Source organism: Egretta garzetta, unplaced genomic scaffold (assembly GCF_000687185.1).
Source record: "Egretta garzetta isolate BGI_Z169 unplaced genomic scaffold, ASM68718v1 scaffold732, whole genome shotgun sequence".
In the NCBI taxonomy this organism is placed as follows: domain Eukaryota; kingdom Metazoa; phylum Chordata; class Aves; order Pelecaniformes; family Ardeidae; genus Egretta; species Egretta garzetta.
Genome location: NW_009259029.1, coordinates 1,142,222 through 1,166,242, shown reverse-complemented (window position 1 = coordinate 1,166,242; position 24,021 = coordinate 1,142,222). Strand labels below are relative to the sequence as shown.

The 24,021-nt window shown below is 40.9% G+C and overlaps 1 protein-coding gene across 1 annotated transcript in view; it reads left to right on the top strand.

Annotated features, from left to right (window-relative positions):
* USP40 (ubiquitin specific peptidase 40) overlaps positions 1-24,015 on the top strand; it is a 44,240-nt gene extending 20,225 nt beyond the window's left edge. Inside the window, exons 16-33 of the mRNA XM_009634681.2 lie at positions 1,998-2,068; positions 3,200-3,519; positions 4,464-4,590; positions 5,393-5,450; positions 6,134-6,187; positions 7,832-7,920; positions 8,577-8,663; positions 9,457-9,493; positions 11,850-11,914; positions 12,519-12,593; positions 16,678-16,804; positions 17,922-18,016; positions 19,278-19,396; positions 19,807-19,872; positions 20,116-20,326; positions 20,465-20,560; positions 21,406-21,500; positions 21,924-24,015. Coding sequence (XP_009632976.2) covers positions 1,998-2,068; positions 3,200-3,519; positions 4,464-4,590; positions 5,393-5,450; positions 6,134-6,187; positions 7,832-7,920; positions 8,577-8,663; positions 9,457-9,493; positions 11,850-11,914; positions 12,519-12,593; positions 16,678-16,804; positions 17,922-18,016; positions 19,278-19,396; positions 19,807-19,872; positions 20,116-20,326; positions 20,465-20,560; positions 21,406-21,500; positions 21,924-22,032 — 1,901 coding nt within the window. The 3' untranslated portion in view covers positions 22,033-24,015. The remainder of the gene's footprint in view (positions 1-1,997; positions 2,069-3,199; positions 3,520-4,463; positions 4,591-5,392; positions 5,451-6,133; positions 6,188-7,831; positions 7,921-8,576; positions 8,664-9,456; positions 9,494-11,849; positions 11,915-12,518; positions 12,594-16,677; positions 16,805-17,921; positions 18,017-19,277; positions 19,397-19,806; positions 19,873-20,115; positions 20,327-20,464; positions 20,561-21,405; positions 21,501-21,923) is intronic.
* The last annotated feature ends 6 nt before the right edge of the window (positions 24,016-24,021 follow it).

The window sequence follows — 24,021 nt, the reverse complement described above, 5'->3', positions numbered from 1 at the left end:
CCATCCAGCCAGTTCCTTATCCACCGAACAGTCCATCCATCAAATCCATAGCTCTCCAATTTAGAGAGAAGGATGTTGTGGGGGACCGTGTCAAAGGCCTTGCAGAAGTCCAGATAGATGACATCCATTGGTTTCCCTCTGTCCACCGTTGACGTCACACCATCATAGAAAGCCACTAGGTTTGTCAGGCAGGACTGAGGGTGCCCTCAGCAAATTTGCAGACGACACCAAACTGGGTGGTAGTGTTGATCTGCTCGAGGGGAGGAGGGCTCTGCAGAGAGACCTGGACAGGCTGGGTCGATGGGCCGAGGCCAACTGCATGAGGTTCAACAAGGCCAAGTGCAAGGTCCTGCACCTGGGTTGGGGTAACCCCCAGTATCAATACAGGCTGGGGGAAGAAAGGATCGAGAGCAGCCCTGCCGAGAGGGACTTGGGGGTACTGATGGATGAAAAGCTAGACATGAGCCAGCAATGTGCTCTGGCAGCCCAGAAGGCCAACCGTACTCTGGGCTGCATCAGGAGAAGCGTGGCTAGCAGGTCGAGGGAGGTGATTCTGCCCCTCTACTCAGCTCTGGTGAGACCTCACCTGGAGTACTGCGTCCAGCTCTGGAGCCCTCAGCACAAGAAGGACATGGAACTGTTGGAACGGGTCCAGAGGAGGGCTACAAAAATGATCCGAGGGCTGGAGCACCTCTCCTATGAGGACAGGCTGAGAGAGTTGGGCTTGTTCAGTCTGGAGAAAAGAAGGCTACGGGGAGACCTGATTGCGGCCTTCCAGTACCTAAAGGGGGCCTATAGGAAAGATGGGGAACGTCTTTTTAGTAGGGCCAGCTGTGTTAGGACAAGGGGAAATGGTTTTAAACTAGAACAGGGTAGGTTCAAGCTAGAGGTAAGGAAGAAATTTTTTACAATGAGGGTGGTAAAACACTGGAACAGGTTGCCCAGAGAGGTGGTGGAGGCCCCATCCCTGGAAACATTCTCGGCCAGGTTGGATGGGGCTCTGAGCAACCTGATCTAGTTAGCGGTGTCCCTGCTCCTGCAGGGGGGTTGGACTAGATGACCAATAGTGGTCCCTTCCAACCATAAACATTCTATGATTCTATGACTTGCCCTTGGTGAAGCCATGCTGGCTATCTCGAATTATCTCCCTGGCCTCCATGTGCTTTAGCATAGCTTCTAGGAGGATCTGTTCCATGATCTTCCCAGGCACAGAGGTGAGGCTGACAGGTCGATAGTTCCCGGGGTCTTCCTTTCTACCCTTTTTGAAAATGGGCACAACAAGAGTACATTAGTATTTTAAAATCATGGGTTGTGTTTCCAGGTTTGCATTGTTATGCAATTCTATGTGTTAGTCTTCAAAAGCCTACCAGCCATTTTTAGTTTTTATAGTCTTTGTGGTCTGTTTCAGAAAATTAGGGTTCTACCGTAACCCAAATTTCTGTGATTTTGACATCGAAAGACCGAGGCATTTATAGCTGCTGTAAATATTCCTCTAGTTTCTAGTTCTTTAAATGACAATGACTTTTTTAAAAATCTGAATCTGACTTAAGGGAGGAAGGTAAAAGAAGCTGCAGCATGGGCATTAGTATTGCAAAGAATGGGCTTGGAATGTACAGTCTGTAATTCATTTTTTTAATCCAACCTTTAATTTTAAATCTATTGGTTCACTGTTAAATGTCATGTAGATAATCCTGACCAAGAAGCTTTGCCAAGTCCTAACTTGGGCCTCAGTTTGCAAGGAAAATTGAATTGAAATCTTTGTGCTGTGTCCCTCTTCACTCGGTGAGAGTTCTGTGGGGGTGTGTACCCCCTTGTGTTGCTCTTGCTACATGAGTGAACCCTAACTTACCCACCATAAATACTGATCACGCAGCAGCTTTTGTAATGATACACTTGAGCCAGAGTAAGAATGTGCTATCATATTTTGGTTTATCAGCTGACCCTGCTTGTCCGCTTTGTGGTGGGGGGAAAGAACTTGATGATTTGCTCCTTTTTAGGAGATGAGCTGACACTAGATGGCATTGGGCTGGCTGATGGAGCAGACATCTTCGTATGGAATGGTAAAGAGGTAAAAAAACCAAATAGCTTCTCCTTGTCAATTCTGAAGAGATAAGATGCAATCTCCAGATGTTTTTTTGGAATCATCAGTCTGTTCTGCTGATGTGCTGCTGACATACCAATGTTGAGTCTGGGAACACCACTTCAGCCTCATCTAGGATACTATGTCTTTACAGCTTTTCAGTATACCTTGAGTGATGTACGGTATGATGTTTGATAATAAATAGAATTCTACTATGCAGAATGCGATATGGTCAGATTGATAGATTCCTGTAGATATCCAGTGCCAGTTACACTGGAGTGTATTCTGAAAACATCTGGTGCCTGTTGGAAGGAGATTGGTTGATAGTAATGAGGTAGCAAAAATTTATGCCCTGTAATAAATGATTCCACACATAAAATTAGACCTGTGAATGACTACTTTTGTGTGTGGTCTCCCTGAAATACTGTGTTCTTTTTCTAGTGTTGCATCTTCTTTTTAATGTTACGGCTCCTGCTTAACTTTCAAATGCTTGCCTCAGTGGTTATGTAACATAGCATTTAATTCCATCTCTGTAATGGAATAGAATATTATTTTTAAAATATTTTGGTTGTAAAAGTATACATTTTCTTTCTGATTTATCACAAAACCGAAAGAAAGCATCTAGTAACAGGGTTGTTCTTGTCTTGGTTGTACTTTTGATATGATTTCCAGCTTCCTGCGTGATCAGATTGCCTTTGTCAAGGAACTATATTCTTTGCCTAGGCTGAATATCAGAAAGGCCGGTTTTTAAAACCTAACTCTTTTGATCTACCTCAGTCACACTTTTGGATAGTTGTTTTAATATCCTGAGGGGCTAAATTCCTCTGCTCTTAATCTGATGGAAACCAAGTGTCCACTGGTTTCCCAGCTACTGTTACCAATGTATTTATTATACATGCAGACTCGAAACAGACCTTAGCATTATGCTTTCTCTTCCTCCCACCTTTGAGTTACTCTAGTTGTTTGTTCAGAATGCATTTGTCAAAGGTGATTTATTTCTAATGAGCAGAGAGGGTCCATCTTTATCTCAATAATTTCATTGTTGTCATTTGTTGCTGTTAATTTTTTTTCTGTATTTTATTGATCACTGCTGCATAAATCTTGCATTCCTCACTTCAGGTTGGTGGTACAAAGGTGATGGCAGGCCCTGATCATGAACCTGTGGTCATAAACGTTCTTCGTTTAGCGGAGTATAATGAAGGAGGGAAGGGTCAGCATTTCACAGAATCGCAGCATGTCTTTTCATGCAGCACAAAACTGGGTGATCTCTGCAGAGCCTTAGCACCATCAGGAGGAATCATCCTAAAGAATGGCTCAGGACCAGATAAAGAAGCCAAGAACTGGGAAGTTTTTCTTGAAGAAGATATGAAAGAAACAGTCAAAAGTGTTGGTCTGATGGATGGATGCTCAGTACTAATCTTAGACAGCCATGACCAGAGGTAACCATTTTGATTAAAAATATAATTAAACAAAAAATCAATTTTGGCAAAAATCTATTTAGTTAAAATTATGCTAGCTGTATATAGATATTTCAGTTAAGTAATTGTCACTTTGAGTCTCTTAATTCAAGGTAATGTAATCTTAAGGTTTGGAAATCAGGTACTTACCAACCATTAGATATTTCTTTGCTCTTGAAGTGCAGATACAGTCACATCCTTTAACTTACATTTTTAAAGGGAAAAAACTAGCAAGAGCAACTCATGCCCAGTTTGCTAGCACATTTTTGGTATAACCTGAATTTCTGAGGTTTGAGTTGTGTGGTTCTCCGAGGGACTTGGTGGGATGAGAGAACAACAATATCAGAAGAGTATGCAGCTCTGCTGAATCTCCCAGTTGAATCTGAAGTTGCCAGGGGAAATTTCTGGTCTGGTTTCACATCCCAGTGTATAGCCCTGAGGTTAGGTTCTTGTTTTGAGAGACATGAAAATGTGCTCATTACATAAATTCTGACTTCCTAGTTGAAACAGTAGTGAAAAATCGAGATTAAATCAAAGAGTGAGAGGGTTCTTCACCAAAAACTGTTTCTGTGGTTATATACAGTAGCAGAGACAGAGAAAATCTCAAATTTTGGTTATGACTAGGTATGCTTTTACCATATTTTTTCCAGAAGTCTTAAATCCAGCCTCAGAAAGTGAGTTAAACTCTGAAGTGCCTTCAGAAGGTCAAGTCCCATTGAAAGCTAGTTACCAAAATATAGAACAGAGATGTCTGGATGATGCCTGAAGCCTCTGACTCTTACTCTGTGACATGCCATCACTGTTAATGAACTAGGCATTATAGGTTTGTTTTGAGAGCTTTGATATTTAGCGATCTAGCCCAGGCAATGTATAGTTTTCCTGTCTTTGACCATCTTTGCAATGCTTTTTTTTTTTTTTTTTTACAGCTTTGTGAATGTGTCAAGTGGCAATTTGACTGCTTTTACAAATGACATCAGCTGGCTTCAAGTTAAAAACTTCTGCGGAACGGAAGATGAAGAGAAACATGTTAAAATTACTGCCACTATTGAAACAGTAAGGATTCTGATTGTTCAAGGATATAACAGGCCATTTCCCTGAAAAGCTTGGCCGGTGCACTTGGGCCAGTTAATGAGTGGATTTAGCCTCAGGGCTGAAGTTTTTCTGTGATGAAAATAGTGTGCAACTCAGAGTTACTGGAATACTTTGACTGCTGTGTAATAACACTGTAATTCTGATAACTTAAACCAGTGCAGTCTACATTAGTGTGTTTTGGTGTGAAACAATTTCCTTTTTGGACCATCCTGTAAATGTATGTTTGGTGAGGCTATGTCAGTAAACAAAAGCTAAAAGAGGAGAAAAGTATTTTTTGCTTTCAACATAGGGTAGGAAAAAATGCTGGTTTTCCCCAAGGGGTGGGCTTCTCTGGTACCTTTTCTGCCTTTTAAATTATTTCCTGTTATAGAAAATATGAAGTACTACTTAGTTTTGCTCACAAAATTACTATTTGTGAAATATTAGTCTTCTGATAAATCGAAAAATTAATACCACTTTATTTTCTTTGGAATACTGTTTTTAAGGAAAATTTCCACAAATGTGTTATGATGTAACATACATTGTAAGGGTTGGACTTGATGATCTTAAAGGTCTTTTCCAACCTAAATGATTCTATGATATCAGTACATTTATTTATTACATATATTTGGTATGATAAATGTTTTCTCAGCTGTTTATAGTCTTAACAGGAATAAGAACATAATCCATTTCAAGTGAAGGCTGCTTTTTGTGCACTGGCATTTGAACAGCGGGTGTGTTACTGGCATTCTGTATTAGACATATTAATATTGCTTTCTTTTAGGTGATGTCAGATATCAAAATGAAAGCAATACGGGAGCTTCAGCTAGAGGAGGAACTAGGTAAGTGTTCAGCTGCTTTAATTTTAGATATGATGCTGTTAGAATTTACTGACAGGCTTCCTTTTTTTTTTGTATCGGTCTATTCAAAACAGAAAACCCATTGCTGTTAGGAGTTTTTGAGGGGAGAAAGAGGGTGCAAAGGACTTGAAATTAATCTAATTTTAAATAAAATTATTATTTTTCCTAGCTTAAAAAAAATCAACGTAAGTCTTTATTAAAATGCATTTTGTGAAATTCTTATTTTTCAGAAGCTATTTGAATAGGAATAATCATGTCATCTTAAAGTATTACACTAAGAATTGAGGAAGATTTTTTTTTAATCTTACTTGTTTCTTTAAGACACTACAGTTTTCTTTCTTTAAAGCTTTTGTTGATGCCTTTACTTTTGAAGCACTTGGTCAGTTTTGGAGTATTTTACTGGTTGTGGCTAACAGCTGGCTTCAAAGAAAGTAATTGTTCACTGAAACGATAAAAACTAAGACTGTTCACGATATTTCTAGGAATCTCTCTCCAATTGTACCTTTGATGTAGTACCTCCAGAGGGAGGCCTCTAAGATAAACCTGTTGTCATTAATCTTAAGTATGTTACCTGTCTAAACTTCTGAGCCAAATTTCTTCTATTTGAATTATTTAATACATCTGTCTCTCCATTTATCTCCCTTTCCTGCCCTTTTTTGTCACAGCAAACGGCAGCTGTCTTAGACCTGTTAGTGGAAATGGGAAACTTCTTTCTCCAGGTAAATTAATTTCTTTAATCATCGTTCTGTAAGAATTTCAACTGGGAGACTTTAAGCTTTGCTTTATCCTTTCCTGGGAGAAGTATACACACATAACTACACTAATTTCCAAGCTTAACTGAGGCAGTTGTGTGGGTTTTGGTTTTTTTTTTTTTCACCCCAGGTTTACTGTTTATTAACAGTACCAATACAAAGCTAGAGGTTAAACTTAAATGTTCAGCTTGGTTTTATTACTTGCATCCCTAGTGAGTAAAACTGATTAACATACTTGTTATTATTTATTGACCACTGGCCATGTGCTTCAAGACTGTGGGAAAGCAAAGTTCTGTGTCCAATACTTATTTTATAAATTGAAAAATTTCTAAATGGTCTGTTTTGAATCATATTTAATACATTGCAGAGAAACTTTTTAGGTGTTCCAGGAAGTAGTCATTGTTACGTGTCTTCTAACTTTTATTTCCTGAAACAAAATGGACTAAATGTATTTGTTAGAGTATTGATGGTTGGATTTCAGAACAGGTTGAGCAGTAAACTTGAGTCCTGTGGTGATGAAGGAAGTACTATTAGGTTCCTGTTTACTATGAGAAGGCAGCTTGTGTCTGTAGCATATGAACCACACTGAATAACGTGTGGATTTCTGCTTCCATAAGAATGGAAGAATGTGTTCATGCTATAGCCTGCTCTTAGGTTTAGATAAGCATACAATACCACCTGCCACTATATAACTGTGCTCGTAGTGGCCAGTGTTCAGCAGAAGAGGACCCCAAGCTTTGCTTTTGCAGTTGTTGGGGCAATGATGAGAAACTGGATCAGGCTTTGTGCTTGCTGGGAAAAATTTTCTGTGTCTTTGCTATTTTGCTAATATATCTCATTAGTAAAACACAGCCAGGAAGCCAAGGAGAGATTAGTTGCCCTCCATTCAGTGCTTGTCAGACAGCATCTGGAGTATTGTGTACATTTTGGGGGCTCCCCAGCATGAGAAAAAAGCCCTTACAAACTAGAGCCAGTCCAGAGGAGAGCACCTGCGATGGTTTGGGAGCTGGAACATATGAAAGAGGAGGGAAGCTGGTTTTTGCCAGCCTGAAAAGGAAGAGGCTTGGGGGGAAGAGGAGTAATTGCCATCTCGAACTCATTAACATGGATCTATAGAGAAGGCAGAGCCAGATTCTTCTCAGAGAAGCACATGGAAAGGGTGAGAGGGAGCAGACACAAGTTTCAGCAAGGGAAATTCCAGCTGCTGTGGTGGGAAGGAAAGGGAATTCACACTGGGAGTGGTTAAACAATAGACAGGTAGCCTTGGGAGGCTAGGAGATACCCATCCCTGCAGGTTTTCAGAGCTTCACTGGAAAAAGCCCAGAGTGAACTGATCTGACTTCCAAGCTGGTTCTGCTTTGAGCAGGAGTTTGGGCCAGACAACCTATAAATACCCCTTTCAACCCCATATACAAGGGGTGGTGGGGAGGAACCTTTATACAAATGTTGCTTTGCTGTCATCATAGGAGGCTTACAGATCTGATGTCTGGAAGTGAAGTTCTCTAAATGTCACTGAACATTTTTATCTTACTCTAAGGAGCAGCATAATAGAATGGATATTTAAGGAAGCAGCAGCTTATGATGTTCTCCTTGTTTTTGTCCTCCCTGAAGTGCCTGAGGATTATACTGTCAAGGAAGCAGAACTGAAAATGGGAAGCTTGCTAGGGCTGTGTCATGGGAAAGCTCCAACTTCCACTCAGGTATCGTAATGCTGTGACTGAAGAGTCTCATGCTGCTTTTATGCTTTGTTTGTATTTCCCAGTATTTGATGTGGTCCTTTGTTTATCTTGCAATGATTGTAAACGACATGGAAAAAAATGCTCAGTGACAGCGAGAATTATACATATCAGCATGAAGGCTCACACCATTTATCTCAGTTGCAGAAGGCCAAAAGCGTATGCATGGCCAGTTAATATCTCTCACTTGACTAATGGTAAATCATTTATCATTCATCTGTTTGTGGTTGTCCAACTTCTGTGCTCTGATGTGCATATATTTTTGTAAAGAGCATAAAGTAAGAAAAGGGAGGTATTGCTTTTGATATCTATGACTTGTAAATATGCAAGAGAAAAAATAGTTACATATTTCTAAAGATCAGAATGCTAGCAGGTTTTAGCTCTCATTTGCAGCAGACATGTACAGATGGTTAATGAAGCTATACTGATGGCCGTAATTCAGTTGCATGTGCTTCTCTGTTTATCTTGCTTAGATTGTTTGCTTTAGCCCGACGAAGTTTCATTCCTGTTTGACCGATGGCAGGCTTGCAATAGCTGGTATATGTGTGCATTAGGGGGTGTTATTTCCTGGTATTTCCATACTTAAATATGTATTCTGATTGCTTATACTTGCTTTTTAGCTCTTCTTATATTTTATTGTTGGGAGTGACCAAAACGCAAGCCCTGAGATGGAGATTGTCGTGGAAGAGACTGCCTCTATCAAAGAGGTAAAGTCTTTTAAAAGCTTTTGTCATGCCTGCGTCAGGTCTGCTGCTCCTGGAGAACTTTGCCTTATACCTGTGTGTCACTTTAGGTCACCAGGAGACACTGAGGCAAAGGAAGTGTTTCAACTCCAAAAGGCCAGCGGGGAAGAATGCCTTGATCTTTCACCAAGTAGTAAAGAGACATCCTTGCTTTTTCCCAAGGATGAAATATAGTCAGACTGCTTCGTGCCTGGCTAACCACTCCTTTTATACACAGCAGTCCTCAGAATGATAAGCAATAACGGCAGAGCCTGCCACAGTTCTCTTGTAGTTCATCAGACTCTGAATGCACAGAACTGGAGTGAGAGGAGTCACGAAGAACTGTGCACAGACCGAAGGAAGCAGTTCTCAGTACTGCCAGTCCAGACTTCTGGCACAGAGTGCCAGCATCTACAAGTAGTGGCTGGAAAGTGTTGAGATTGCAGGTTTAATTTTTAAAAGGTGCATTTTCAAGCTCTGGGACAGAATTCGTTCAAGTAAAGCAACAAACTGACAGCACTGATTGGTGGTTTGTTTTTTATTTTTTTAAGTTTGTAAAAGCTGACTCACCTGAAGTAGTAAATTTCTTGCCTGAAAACAATTTCATACTTGAAGGGTTAATATATAGCTCAAACACACAGTGTCTGTGCAATTATATTGTTTTTAGGAATTGACGAATCAGTCAGGTTTTGTGTTAGAAAATTCTAGCGTAGATTTGCTGAAAACTTTCCTAACCCTATGTATTAAGACAAGTCTCACCATATGTTTCTTTTTTCAGTGTCTAAATTTAATGCTGGAAAAATCTGGATTATCAGGTTAGTTGTATTATATTGGGGTTTTTTTGTTTGTTTGTTTGTTTTTAAAGGGATTTCCAGATTTATAAGGCAGCTCTTGCTACTCTAAAACTTAAAAGTGGTAAGTTTGTTACAATGATCTATGTGTCATTGTAAAGTGAGGAGGGGAGAGGAAAGAACTATAAACTTGCAGTCTTGCTCTGGTAAAAGCTGACTGTGTGGTTGCTCTTGAAAATGAGTTTCAAGCTTCTATTTAATCAAAATATGGCAAAATCCACGGTTCCTAGACTACTTGACTGGATGCGGATGGAGGTGTTTTGTTATTTTGACAAGATTTGCTATCATAGTGGGAGCCAATGTACAAGATAAACTTAGAAAAATAATTTTTGGTCACTTTGCAAAACCAAGTTATTCAAAATGAGATCACAGTTTGGTCATTATTTGGGAATCTGGGTGGTAGCAGTTCTTCGGTAGGCTTGGGGGAGAAGTGGCTGGGGAGTTGCCTGGTGGAAATGGACTGTGCTGGCTGACAGCCGGCTGAATATGAGTCAGCAGTGTGCCCGCATGGCCAAGAAGGCCAATGGCATCCTGGCCTGTATCAGGAATAGCATGGCCAGCAGGAGTAGGGCAGTGATCATGCCCATGTACTCTGCACTGGTGAGGCCGCACCTCGAATACTGTGTTCAGTTTTGGACCCCTCACTGCAAGAAAGATGTTGCATTGCTGGAACATGTCCAGAGGAGAGCCACAAAGCTGGTGAGGGGTCTGGAGCACAAGTCTTACGAGAAGCGGCTGAGGGAACTGGGGTTGTTTAGTCTGGAGAAGAGGAGGCTGAGGGGAGACCTTATCGCCCTCTACAACTGCCTGAAAGGAGGCTGTAGCAAGGTGGGGATTGGTTTCTTTTCCCAGATAATGGACGATAGGATGAGGGGAAGTGGCCTCAAGTTGTGACAGGGCAGGTTTAGGCTGGACATTAGGAAGAATTTTTTCACTGAAAATGTTGTTAAGCATTGGAACAGGCTACCCAGGGTAGTGGTCAAGTCCCCCTCCCTGGAGGTATTTAAAAGAAGGATAGATGAGGTGCTTAGGGACATGGTTTAGTGGTGGAATGGCAGTGTTAGGTTAATGGTTGGACTTGATGATCTTAAAGGTCTTTTCCAACCTAAACAATTCTATGATTGTTACTAAGCTTTTATGTGAGGATTAAGTAAGAGATAAAGACAACAGTAGCATCACACATGAATTTCCTGGCTAGACATCTCTTTCTGTTGATGCTGATGGAGAGGAACAAGGAGAAGAGAATTGGAATGGCATTGTTTTCCAGCTTTCTTTCTAAGCATTCACTGAATACTGAATTTGTGTTACAGTGGGATGATGGCTACAAATTCAGCCATGCTCCAGAAACTGTAAAAGTTCACCTGAAACACATTATTGTCAGAATATACATTGAGTAGCCCAAATGAAAATTAAATATTGTGCTCTTGTGTACATGTACGTATTGAGTTGAAGTAGTTAATAATGTCTTGAAAATATAAACTTAACCTTTTTCATTTCCCTATAGTATAGATTTACTGCCAAGAAACAATGGTTCTGTTATTATTGCTTTATTTTATATTACCATTTTTGAAAAATTGAATTTGGCCTTGTGTAGAGAATTGTGATCTGTCTGCTCTCATTTCAAGAGGTGTCAAACTTCAGTGGATTTTTATTGTTGTTTAAAAAGACTGCAAGCTATTTTTTTTTCTCCACAGAATTTATTGATGAGGTTCCTTCAGGGTTCGGGTTTTTTTAGTTATGAAAATAAGATTTTATACCTTGCAAAGAACAAATGGCATTTTCATCAGTTATTTTTGTTAAATTAAAAAGTTCGCTTGTATTTGTTCCTTCTGTGTCTACTGTGCTTTCTATATAGGTGCTAAATCTAAAGTATTGTAGTTCCTGGACTACATGTTTTTTCATCAGTTCATATCCAGTGTTTCCAGATTTTTCTTCCCCACTCAACATTTTAATTTTCTTTCCTCTGCAGTGTTGATTTGTTGGTTTTGTTTTTTTTTTTTTTTTTTTTGGTTAAGTGTTGTCAACCCAGTTCCTGTGCTTTCCTCTTAAACCAGGGAAATTAGGTAGGTGGGTAGGTGAGGAAGAGACATTTAGACAAGTAAGAGAAGACCCATTTCCAAACAGCAAAGTGTTTGTGGGGCCTGGGGAAGGACATGAAGGTGGTACTTCATTCAGTTTGTCAGAATTGTGTTTGAAAAACAAACAAGCAAAAAACAAGCAAAAGAACCCCTTAACACTTATTAAGAGCTTTGTAATGTTTTTCCAAAACAGCGCTGTTGGCTCATTAGTTTTCCACATGTATGTTTTTGTCTCTTGGTAGGTGACAACTGGCATTTGAGAAGGATTGACTGGTGCTATGAAGCTGGGGAAGCATTAAGTCAGGAAGTAAGAGGATCCTATTTTTGACTTGAATCATGCTGTGGTTTATTTACTCCATTTTTCTTTAGAGACTTTCCCTGAAGAGAACACCATTAAAGCAAACGTGTGGTGTGTTTGTGTGCGCTACATTAGTGCACACACAGTTTTGTTTTCACAGGGCCTTATGAAGGCACTGTTGGGATACCTATGGATAAAATGTAAATCTTGTGCACCTGCCTCTCATTTTCAGGGACCAGGATTAAGCCCTACCCATATAGTTTTTTCTAAAGTCTAGGCGTACCATGCATTAAAGATAGACATCTACAAAGAAGCATGGGGTGTCAGTTGGTCAGCTGCTGAGGTGCAAAGGAAATCCACAGCTCAGCAGGATGCTCTGGAAGGACTCCTGCAGAGCAGACTCATGTAGGTGCAATACTTGTGTGCTGCTGCAAAGTTGTCTCCAGGCGGTGGGTGTTAAATGGATATTACTGCGCTCTTTGGTGGAAAAGCAAAACACCTCAGACCTTTAGCATGCATGGCTTAAAAAAAAAAAAATCCCAACATATACTTTAGGGAACAAAGCACAAGAACACGTAGACTTACAAGCGTACTGTGCTTTCTTTTCCTACAGAATGCCACTCTGAAGGAACTTAATGTTTGCAGAGGAGATACTTTGGTTATCACTGAAGGAAAGCTTCCAGCAAAGGTAAAACAATTGAAGTTATGTTCTTCAGTCACTTGCCAGTGTCTGGAGATTTGAATATGAGAGTCTTTTATATGAGTTTCTTTTTCTTCCTCTTGCTTGTTTTACAAATACTTGGAAAAATTCTGGTCAGCTTCAGTTCCTGTTTGTACTGGGGATGGTGTTTGAAAATGGAGGGCCCTTCTGGGTGATCCTCTTGTCAGTCTTCCATCCAAATGGAAGGATTCTTTGCTAACAAACCTCAGGCAATATCATAGGATGGTTTGGGTTGCAAGAGACCTTTAAAGATCGCCTAGTTCTGATCTTTCACTAGACCAGGTTGCTGAAAGCCCGGTCCAACCTGACCGTGAAGACTTGCAGGGATGGGGCATCCACAGCTTCTCTGGGTAACCTGCTCCAGGGTCTCACCACCCTCATGACCAGAGGCAGTTCCCTCAGCCTGCCTTCATGTGCCACATGCCCTGGCCCCTCACCATCTCCAGGGCCCTGGGCTGGGCCCACACCCCACCCATCACTGTCTGTCCTGGACTGGGGACACCAGGAGGAGATAGAGCAGTCCAGGTGCAGTTGCCCGAGTACCAAATAAGAGAGGTGAAAAGCATCTTTACTGTTCTTTTTCTTGTTTTACTGGATTTTTTTTAAATCAGGTAATAAACAATCTTGAAAAGAACTCCTAATGAAGCAGCTAGAAGGGACCTTAGTGCTGAAGGCCAGCATTTCTTCCTGGTAGACCTGTGGTCTTCTGCTTCTCCAGAGGAACAGCTGTCTCCCCAACTTCTTTGCTTGATCTGTTGCTGTTCTTTGTGCACGCCTGTGGAGTGCCTGGCTTCGTCTTCAGCCACCCTCATCCTCAGACTGTAGGAACCCCACCTCCAGGCCCCAGGGACCTTGGTGGCCTGCTGAGGGAGGACTTGTGTTGCTGGGGCAGAGCAGCCTGGTGGATGCCACATTGCCTGGTCCCCTTTTCTGGGGGCTCAGAGCAGAGGAGATGGCACACTTTCAGGGGTGGTGGGGGCAGGGGTAGGGGAATGGAAGAGAAGGGCTCAGTTAAACAGTTGGGGAGGGGAAGTCGGATTTTTCCTTATTGTATAGTATTTTAAGGAGCCTGTCATTGATTCAGTGACATATTGACATGGGAATTTCATCATCAGTTCATATCCAGTGTTTCCAGATTTTTCTTCCCCACTCAACATTTTAATTTTCTTTCCTCTGCAGTGTTGATTTGTTGGTTTTGTTTTTTTTTTTTTTTTTTTTGGTTAAGTGTTGTCAACCCAGTTCCTGTGCTTTCCTCTTAAACCAGGGAAATTAGGTAGGTGGGTAGGTGAGGAAGAGACATTTAGACAAGTAAGAGAAGACCCATTTCCAAACAGCAAAGTGTTTGTGGGGCCTGGGGAAGGACATGAAGGTGGTACTTCATTCAGTTTGTCAGAATTGTGTTTGAAAAACAAACAAGCAAAAAACAAGCAAAAGAACCCCTTAACACTTATTAAGAGCTTTGTAATGTTTTTCCAAAACAGCGCTGTTGGCTCATTAGTTTTCCACATGTATGTTTTTGTCTCTTGGTAGGTGACAACTGGCATTTGAGAAGGATTGACTGGTGCTATGAAGCTGGGGAAGCATTAAGTCAGGAAGTAAGAGGATCCTATTTTTGACTTGAATCATGCTGTGGTTTATTTACTCCATTTTTCTTTAGAGACTTTCCCTGAAGAGAACACCATTAAAGCAAACGTGTGGTGTGTTTGTGTGCACTACATTAGTGCACACACAGTTTTGTTTTCACAGGGCCTTATGAAGGCACTGTTGGGATCCCTATGGATAAAATGTAAATCTTGTGCACCTGCCTCTCATTTTCAGGGACCAGGATTAAGCCCTACCCATATAGTTTTTTCTAAAGTCTAGGCGTACCATGCATTAAAGATAGACATCTACAAAGAAGCACGGGGTGTCAGTTGGTCAGCTGCTGAGGTGCAAAGGAAATCCACAGCTCAGCAGGATGCTCTGGAAGGACTCCTGCAGAGCAGACTCATGTAGGTGCAATACTTGTGTGCTGCTGCAAAGTTGTCTCCAGGCGGTGGGTGTTAAATGGATATTACTGCGCTCTTTGGTGGAAAAGCAAAACACCTCAGACCTTTAGCATGCATGGCTTAAAAAAAAAAAAATCCCAACATATACTTTAGGGAACAAAGCACAAGAACACGTAGACTTACAAGCGTACTGTGCTTTCTTTTCCTACAGAATGCCACTCTGAAGGAACTTAATGTTTGCAGAGGAGATACTTTGGTTATCACTGAAGGAAAGCTTCCAGCAAAGGTAAAACAATTGAAGTTATGTTCTTCAGTCACTTGCCAGTGTCTGGAGATTTGAATATGAGAGTCTTTTATATGAGTTTCTTTTTCTTCCTCTTGCTTGTTTTACAAATACTTGGAAAAATTCTGGTCAGCTTCAGTTCCTGTTTGTACTGGGGATGGTGTTTGAAAATGGAGGGCCCTTCTGGGTGATCCTCTTGTCAGTCTTCCATCCAAATGGAAGGATTCTTTGCTAACAAACCTCAGGCAATATCATAGGATGGTTTGGGTTGCAAGAGACCTTTAAAGATCGCCTAGTTCTGATCTTTCACTAGACCAGGTTGCTGAAAGCCCGGTCCAACCTGACCGTGAAGACTTGCAGGGATGGGGCATCCACAGCTTCTCTGGGTAACCTGCTCCAGGGTCTCACCACCCTCATGACCAGAGGCAGTTCCCTCAGCCTGCCTTCATGTGCCACATGCCCTGGCCCCTCACCATCTCCAGGGCCCTGGGCTGGGCCCACACCCCACCCATCACTGTCTGTCCTGGACTGGGGACACCAGGAGGAGATAGAGCAGTCCAGGTGCAGTTGCCCGAGTACCAAATAAGAGAGGTGAAAAGCATCTTTACTGTTCTTTTTCTTGTTTTACTGGATTTTTTTTAAATCAGGTAATAAACAATCTTGAAAAGAACTCCTAATGAAGCAGCTAGAAGGGACCTTAGTGCTGAAGGCCAGCATTTCTTCCTGGTAGACCTGTGGTCTTCTGCTTCTCCAGAGGAACAGCTGTCTCCCCAACTTCTTTGCTTGATCTGTTGCTGTTCTTTGTGCACGCCTGTGGAGTGCCTGGCTTCGTCTTCAGCCACCCTCATCCTCAGACTGTAGGAACCCCACCTCCAGGCCCCAGGGACCTTGGTGGCCTGCTGCGGGAGGACTTGTGTTGAGAGCAGCCTGGTGGATGCCACATTGCCTGGTCCCCTTTTCTGGGGGCTCAGAGCAGAGGAGATGGCACACTTTCAGGGGTGGTGGGGGCAGAGGTAGGGGAATGGAAGAGAAGGGCTCAGGCTACCCGCAGCAATCAACAAAACAATTGCTGATTGCTGGGAGGTGGAATGGGTGAGCCTGCAGGATGGCTGCATCTCTTCTGTGCTGAGCCCCGAGGGAAAGGGAGGAGAGAGCCTGGCATCCTTGAGGTTAAGGTACCGGTGTGACGCAAGGAGCCTGTTGGAGGGATTTTTGCAAGTGAATATCTTCAAAAATAACATCAGGCAGGTCCTAGGACAAACTTGAACTGTTGTACGTTGCCGAGAGGTATGTTCTAGAGATGGTTGTAGGGGGAGTTATGGTAGACCACAGATTCTGATTATTCCTGTAGGCGTGATATAGGACTAGCTGCTGTCCTAATCTACTTTGACAGCTGTGGTATGCCTGTCTCCATTTCCATCAACCCCTCCTCTTTGAACTTGTATTTTCACATAGATTGTGCTTTCGTGATTCTCATGCCAAAGCTTTTCTGCAGAGACATGGTGTTACAAGATTCCCAGTTTATCCAGGAAATGTTGGAGTTCTTCACAATGTTGCTCTTGAAGCATCCAATCTTTACCCCCTGTACGGATTACGTGAACCTCTAGTCCCTGTAAAAGTAGGAAGAGTTGATGATGTGTGATGTTAGATGGATGCCAATGCCTTTACAAAAGCTCAGATTTGAACCAGTCTTTTTAGTTCTTTCTGAGATGCAGGTGAAACTGTTCATTGTCTACATTGGAACACATGAGCTACCTGGTACTTTGTATTCTCTTTGCAGGGTTTTCTGAAAATACCCATCTGGTGGTTCACGTCTTCAAGTCATATGAAACATGGAGGGAATGCACAAGACCAAGTGAATGGGATGACCTGCAAGATGGGTGCTTTGCAGGTGTCTCCTGCAGGAGGTGAACCTGATCAGTTTTTGAAAGGAATCATATGGCCTGATTGTCTGTGCTTGCACTGGGGGCTTTGAGTCAAAACCAGAATTTTAATCCAGAGCCTTAGAATCCTTCTGAAACCTATGAGTGACTTTACAAGTTTCAGCAAGTTTATGGTGAAAGGAGCCACTTAGGAGACAGACGAATTTTTTTACAAGGCCACAAATGCTGGATGGTACTGTTCCGACATTCCTTAGCTGTATTTAGTCAAGGGTAAGACCTCCAGTGAATTTTGAAGCAAGGGCTCTTTACTTGACAGTGCATAAAATGGCTTCTCCATACCTAAAGGCAGTGGCAGTATTGTAAAGCATCTGCTCAGTGAGCGTACAGGTGATTGGCTTCAAATGCCAGACTCCTAATATCACATTTAATTCACTTCAGGCTATGTTGCTTTTTGAGAAGCTGTGAAAGGAGAGATGAGTAAATCTTGCATAGTCTAAAAGACATTATGTACAGTATTTTTAACCTGCGTTTGTTCTTCTAAAGGTTGGATCAAAATCAAAAACCAGTTAGGGCAGGAAAATCAAATGAGGGTCAAGAAGGAAGAAGAAAGTGAAGTGGGGACAACTGTGAATTGGAAAATGGGAAACAAAACGATTTTCCTTGCTGTAGGACAAATAATATTCTTCCTTTGCTACTGAGTTGTGTTGCAGACCAGGGTTCCTCTCCTTCTAGGTTTATTTGCATTTTTTCTTCTTTTCTCTTAAACTTTTTCTGAGTTTTACTTTCTCCCCTGATGATTTTAGTAGCATAGGTAAAAGCAGATTTAACTTTCCTTGCAAGACACTCCATATCTCAGAGTCACAACCAATAATTAATACCAGTTATTCACATTGGTAAATAGTCTTAGTTTTAAAGATTGCAGTATAGGATCAGTTTGAACTCTTCCAGTTTGGCAACTGATAGAATGTATTTTATCAACTGGATGTTACGGTTTTTTAACTGCCCTCCAAAATAAATTGATGTCAGCTCCCTTCTCTTAAGTGAAATCTCACCGTGAAGTGACTGTTATCTCTTAGGATGATAAGGTCATGTTGACTCTTCTGTTGTTTCTTTCTTTCTCCCCACTCTCCCCCATCTAAAGATTCACCAGAATACATCCACACAGACATGGATCTTTGTTATGCTGGCAGTATAGAAATAGCAGGAGAAGCTTCTTTGGAAGATCTGAAGATGCAGGTTAGATGTTCTCCTGTATTGGAAATATACAGCAGCACTGTGATTAATTGAGCTCTATTAACACCTATTTTTTATTTCCTTTTCCCTTGTCTCCAGTATGTTCTGATATGGCATTTGCTTATATGCCATGTTCAGTGGTAAGTACCAAGAGGCAGTTGGAGCATGTAGCTCAGAGACTTCCTTAGTATGTCCCCTGCAGTTGCCATTCTACCTGTCATGTGTCCTGACCTGCAAAAGCCTTGTTGCACTTCATCTGGAACTTTGGCTTGCAGCCCTATCTTTATTTCACGATGTAAAAATTCTTCATAAGAAGCGCACACATGCAAGCACTTCCTGAAAAGCCACTTTCCATTTCCACATTGTTCCTGTATTAGTTTTCTGCATTGTTGGTTTTTTTTTTTTGTTTTTTTTTTTTTTTTTTTTTTTTTTTTTTTTTTTTTGTATGTTGAATCCAATGAATAAAGAATTGCTTTTGATGCACAGAAGGTCATGTTTGTCATTCAGGAAGGTACAGCTTAGTTTCTTTGTCCAGAAACTAAGTTGCCTTTTAATGCTTTTTTTAACCATAAAAGTATGATTTTAATACACTAAAAAAACTAAAACCAAACCCCAAAAGCCAAAAGCCCAACCAGAAAAAAACCCAAAACCAACCCCCAAAACCAGAAAGAGACATAAACCAATCCTATCACTAGGTTCTTTATTATTTAGCCAGTTGGTTGTTCTATTTAAACTGCTTGGGGAAGGATATCTCATCTGATTCTGATCCATACCAACATTTACTTTTTTGGGTACGACTTTAGTTTCAGTCTCTGGCAAACTACTGCTATGAAAAACTGACCGTTTGCATCTTGTGAACAAGGAGAATTGTCTTAGCATGGAAGGGGTATTGTGCCCTTGATAAGGGATGAAAGGAGCTTGCTCAGCACTTGGCTAGAGATGGGGGTAATAATTCTGTCAGCCTCATTCCCTCCCAGTTATGCAATTTTTGGTTAAAAAAAGAAATTCAGTACTTTTGAAATGTAAATTAAGTCAAGAAATGTTGGGAGGGAGTGAAGTTCAAGTGGCTTTGAGGTTGAAAAGCAAATATGTTGATCATAGCCACTACCTGTAAGTCACAAGCAGCAGCTGGTGTGGAATAAATCCAAATACCTTGCCCTATTTGTGATTGCTTCTGTATTGCAATGAGAATTAATCAAGGGATTTTCTTCTTTTCCAAGGAGTCTGGCTGCTAAAATTATTGAAGCAATGTTTCTTTTTTCAGGCTATGACCTTACCGTGCTGCCAGGAGCAGATTGTCCCACTGCCCTCATTTCTCAGAGCATGGACAGTGGACAGTAAGCGTCCGGGCAAGCTTTTACGAAACAACAAGCAGCAACTCAAGTAGGTTTCTTACTGAACGTGCAAGCAGCATTGCAACAGACTGCCTGTTGACTGGGTTGTGGGATGGATTGGTGGAGAAATAAATCATCTTAGTCAAACATCAACAGAAAGCTCATTTCCATTTCTGGTTACTTCAAATTTTTGCCGAGCATGTTTTTTCACTCCAGAGCTGTGGAAGGGGGTGTGTGTGAGCATAAGTAGATCATACCATGCTTATTCTGCAAAGCCTTATTTCAGGTGTTTTTATATGCAATTTTTTTACTTTTCTGAGTTTTTCATTTTTGTTCCAATAGCCTCTTGCTTTGGTTTTCCAGATAAGCACAGGTCTACTTGACCTGAACTGTAATTTTGCTCCTCAGGAACTTGGAATATATGCCTGGAAATGTGTATTATCTTTGTTTTGTTTTCAGTGACTATAAGCTGGGTGCCAGAGTAGAAATTTGCATTGAACCTTTGCAAAAAGAAGAGCATTTGGGGTAAGATCTCAAGATACTTACTTCTTACAGCAATGCATTTGAGAAGAGACTTAAATGAGCAGCTTTTAACTTAAAATACCATATGTCAGGATTACAGATGTCAGTATGTGAGAATGCTTTGGAGCTTATTTTTTGTTTTCCACAAACAAAAATAAGGGAGGGCAGGAGGGAGCGAAAACTAGGAATTCTGGATTCTGAAAGGATGACTCACAAGAACGGTCTATTTCCTCTTTCTGATAACAGCCCCCATGAACTCCTGCTTCGAGTCCAGATGGGCATACCAGGGGAGAGGGACTACTATGACTCCACGGATTTGGTGTGGGATATCTCCAAAGAATGCACAACCTGGGCACTGAGGCAACGAGTGGCCTCTCACTATTGTCTCCCTGTAGATAAAATTGAAATAGCCAAATACTTCCCTGAAAAATTTGAGTGGCTGCCAATATCTAGCTGGGTAAGATCTGGTATGACAAAATCCAACAGTTCTTTGAGAGAAGCATGTGTCGGTTTGCGCTGCAGTTCTTGAGCATACGTATTTAAGCAGATTTCCGAAATCTGCTATGTACGAATCTTCTCCTTTGATTTTATTCAGACACAGCAAATTTCGAAGAGGAAACGAAAGAAAAAACAGGAGAGTTTACAGTCAGCGCCTTATCACCTGAAAGATGGAGATATTATTGGGGTGAAGGTAAATTAACTTGGCTTTAATTGTTGCACAAGGATTAGGTTCGGGCACTGTCCCCGTTGCAGTATCTTAATTTCTTCTTGGTTCTCCTGCATCCTGCTACATCTCTATGAAAGTACTGGACAGTACGTTGTGTGGATAGGAAATTTGTTGCTACTGGTGCTTTTCCTCAGGTTGATTAAAGAACAGGAGAAAAGGAAGAAAGTTTCATGCTTTTACCCTTCTATCTTGGTACTGGCACTAGAGGGCAATACCTTAGAGGCTTTTGTGCAGCTCTCAGCCAGTGCAAGCAGTCAGTTCCTGCTCCACACTTGAACACTGTCCAGAAGAAACTGGATTTTTTTCTTGCCCTCATTTTATTGACTGTTTTTTCCAACTTGGAGTAAAATCCAAGAGCATTGTCCTTTACAAATCATATTGTAAATTCAAACCTATTTCCTTTTCCAAAGAATTATTACAGATCTATTTCATTATTTAAAAAAGAATTAGAGAGCAGCATATTGAGCTCTGAATTAGCAATAAGGCTTATTTAGGAGACCTCTGAAAGAACATACTCGCTGTATGGTTTTAAAGCAGTACATGAAAAGTCTGGTGTCCTATCCTGATGCTTAAGACTGTGGAGAGAAATCTCTGAATAAGGCAGATTCATTGTTAAGTACAAAAACTAATCAGAGGAGTCTAAAAAATCTTTTTGCCTTTTGGAATCTTTGCTACTTAGTTAACTTGAAGTTACTTGCTGTAAAACTAGTTAGGGGAAATGCTCTGAAGATTAATTATGTAAACTGAGCAACATGTGGGAAATAGTTTGAGTTTATAATTTTTGTCTACCAAATCCTTTCTCACAACAGAATCTGCTCCTTGATGACACTAAGGACTTCAGCACAGTTAGAGATGACGTTGGAAAAGAGAGACAAAGGCAGCTTGCATTTGAAAAAAAGAAAAGGTAGGAGTATTTGTATTTATTTTTCTTTAAAATACGCAAACTGTTCTTTGCTGCTTCTGGGATAATTTTTTAGGACAGTGCAAGCTGCATGCTCTTAGAGCACACAATTCCAGTAGTCCTGAAGGAAGTGCTCAGGTAATTCAAACTCCTGGCTTTAAGTGCCATGTTCTTACACTGAGCCTCAGATTTTTTTTTTTTTTTTTTTCCTCTTGCGACACACTGCAGCATCTGTTACAGCTTCTGGAGATGAAAAATGATCTCCTTGGCTTCACTGGCCCTGCACGGGTTGTAAGTGTGAGCTTGCAATGTCATCCTTAGAGCTAAGTGGAAATTGGGTTCCAGTCCAGGTTCATGCTGCTTTTGGTGCTAAGGCTCAACACTAATTCTAGGCATCTTAATTTTTTTTTTTTTTTTTTGTAACAGTCGGCAAGCTGAACGCTTACAGGACCATGTTTTCTCTGAGGAGAAGCTGAATATCAAGCACCGTAAACCAGAAGTGGCTCTTTCTATCAATGTGGGCGTTTTCAGATAGCACTACGAGATGATTTGCTGACCAGCCAGACCATACTACCGATGTACTCAGTTGGAATAGAGTACCTCAACTGGACCAGCACGAGGGTCTTTCCCAAAGTGTCTTCAAGAATCACAGAGTTGAACTGGATATAGGATTCAGGATAACTCTGATTTTCTTCTAATCTCTCTTGGGCAAGTGCTTTAGCATCCCTTTATCGATGTGGTACTTATTCTCAGGCTAGGTAAATGCACTTTATCCATGAGAAAACTGATTAATATATTGTGTAACCTTTTGGTGACTGTTTTGTAATCACCCTAAATGCTTTTTTTTTTTTTTTTTTTGGTCAGATGCTGATGTCTTGCACCATCACTACAGAGTTTGCTGGGTTTTTAATGCAGTCATAATCATCTCTCTTTATAATGTTTTTTTTCCATCTCTGATCACTGAAATTACTAGTGATACCAGAATTTGCTTTTGTCTCATTATATAGAAACCTAAGTCTGTAGTAGGTCAAGTCAGCTTTCAGGAATGAAGGAAATGTGGAAATCTCTGGACAAAGCATACTAAATTGGCTCAAAAAAGAGCAAGTTCAGAACCTGTCAAGCTCTAACACCTTGATATGGAATAACAGTGTGATAACCTTATATTTTAAAGTTGCTAGGGGTTTTTTGGTTGTCCATAAACTTCACAAGCAAACAAAACAGTTGGAAAAAATCGGCAGGTCTGATGTTTGGTCTTAAGTGGGTTTTATTGTACTCAGGAAAAAGGCTTGTATTTATTTTCAGTACTGTTATTCAGAGGACTTGCCCTCATTTCTTATATTTTCAATTGTTCTAATATTCTTTGTTGCATTTGGGAAAAAGAAAGTTTCTCTTGGGGTCACGAAGCTGATATACAGCCTCAGTATCAAAGGTTCTTAAGTATATGTTTACTGAACGCTTGTGAGGTTGGATCTCAAGATTGGGAACGTGCTTAACTACTAGCTGATGAGAAACTATATTTTTCTTACCCTTGAGGCTGGGAGTCAGGGTTTACCAGAAGCTGACATTGCAGCATCTTTATAGAAACTTCTAACGCTTACAGTACTGAATTGTGTTTCACCCACTGTATGTGACTATTTGTAACTTAATTTCCCATCAGGCTCAGAATTTTCTTTGAGCACAGCTAGTACTGACAAATTAACCCAAGCTCCTAATGTCGTTAGGTGTTTATAATCAAATTCTAAATGTGTTTTGAACGGTAACGTAAAAATGGAACGGTGGATGATGACACACAAGCATTTCTGTGCAGCAGTCACGTGCTGGTGGCATCTATCGTGTTTGCCTTTTACGGCTGGGAACCTGTGCAAATGGGTTGCCGTACTGCGTGAAGTCTGCCATCAGACATGCTGCAGGGCCTTGTTGAACTGCGCAAATGTCCAGAAACCTGTTCCGAAATGAGGAAAGCAATTGTTCAAAAATAGCTTTTGAACGTAGCCTGAAGTATCCTTAGCTAAAACTGTGATAATGAGAGGACAAAATTGTAGTCACTTTTGGGGGCTACTGTAGACATTTAGCCTGTTTTGTGTACATGTAGAAGATATTGTAGAAGAAGATGTCAGTGCAGCAGACTATAAAATTTTGGCTAATGTGAGAAGATCTCTCATTTACCTTTTTATAGGTATTTCGGACAGCTTCAATACAAAAACTGACACCCTTGGCTCTCAGCAAAACCAAAAAAAGGCAGAAGCACCTTGAAGCCGATGATTAGTATTGATTTCTTTGCATATCTTTAAAATTCAGCAGGTGCTTCTGTGCTTTCTTAGGCTGACTCATTCAAGAAGAGGGGATATTTTGATTTCCTCACTGTTTCGATTGTGGGTAGGCTTCACTTGAATCTTGAAATCCTAGTTTTATGGATAGATTTTCTGACTGAGGTGAGGGCAGCCAACTGCTTTCCCCACATTATTTTGTGTCACCTTTTTCCATATCAACAAAGTGTTCCTGTGAGCCAGGAATGACCACATAC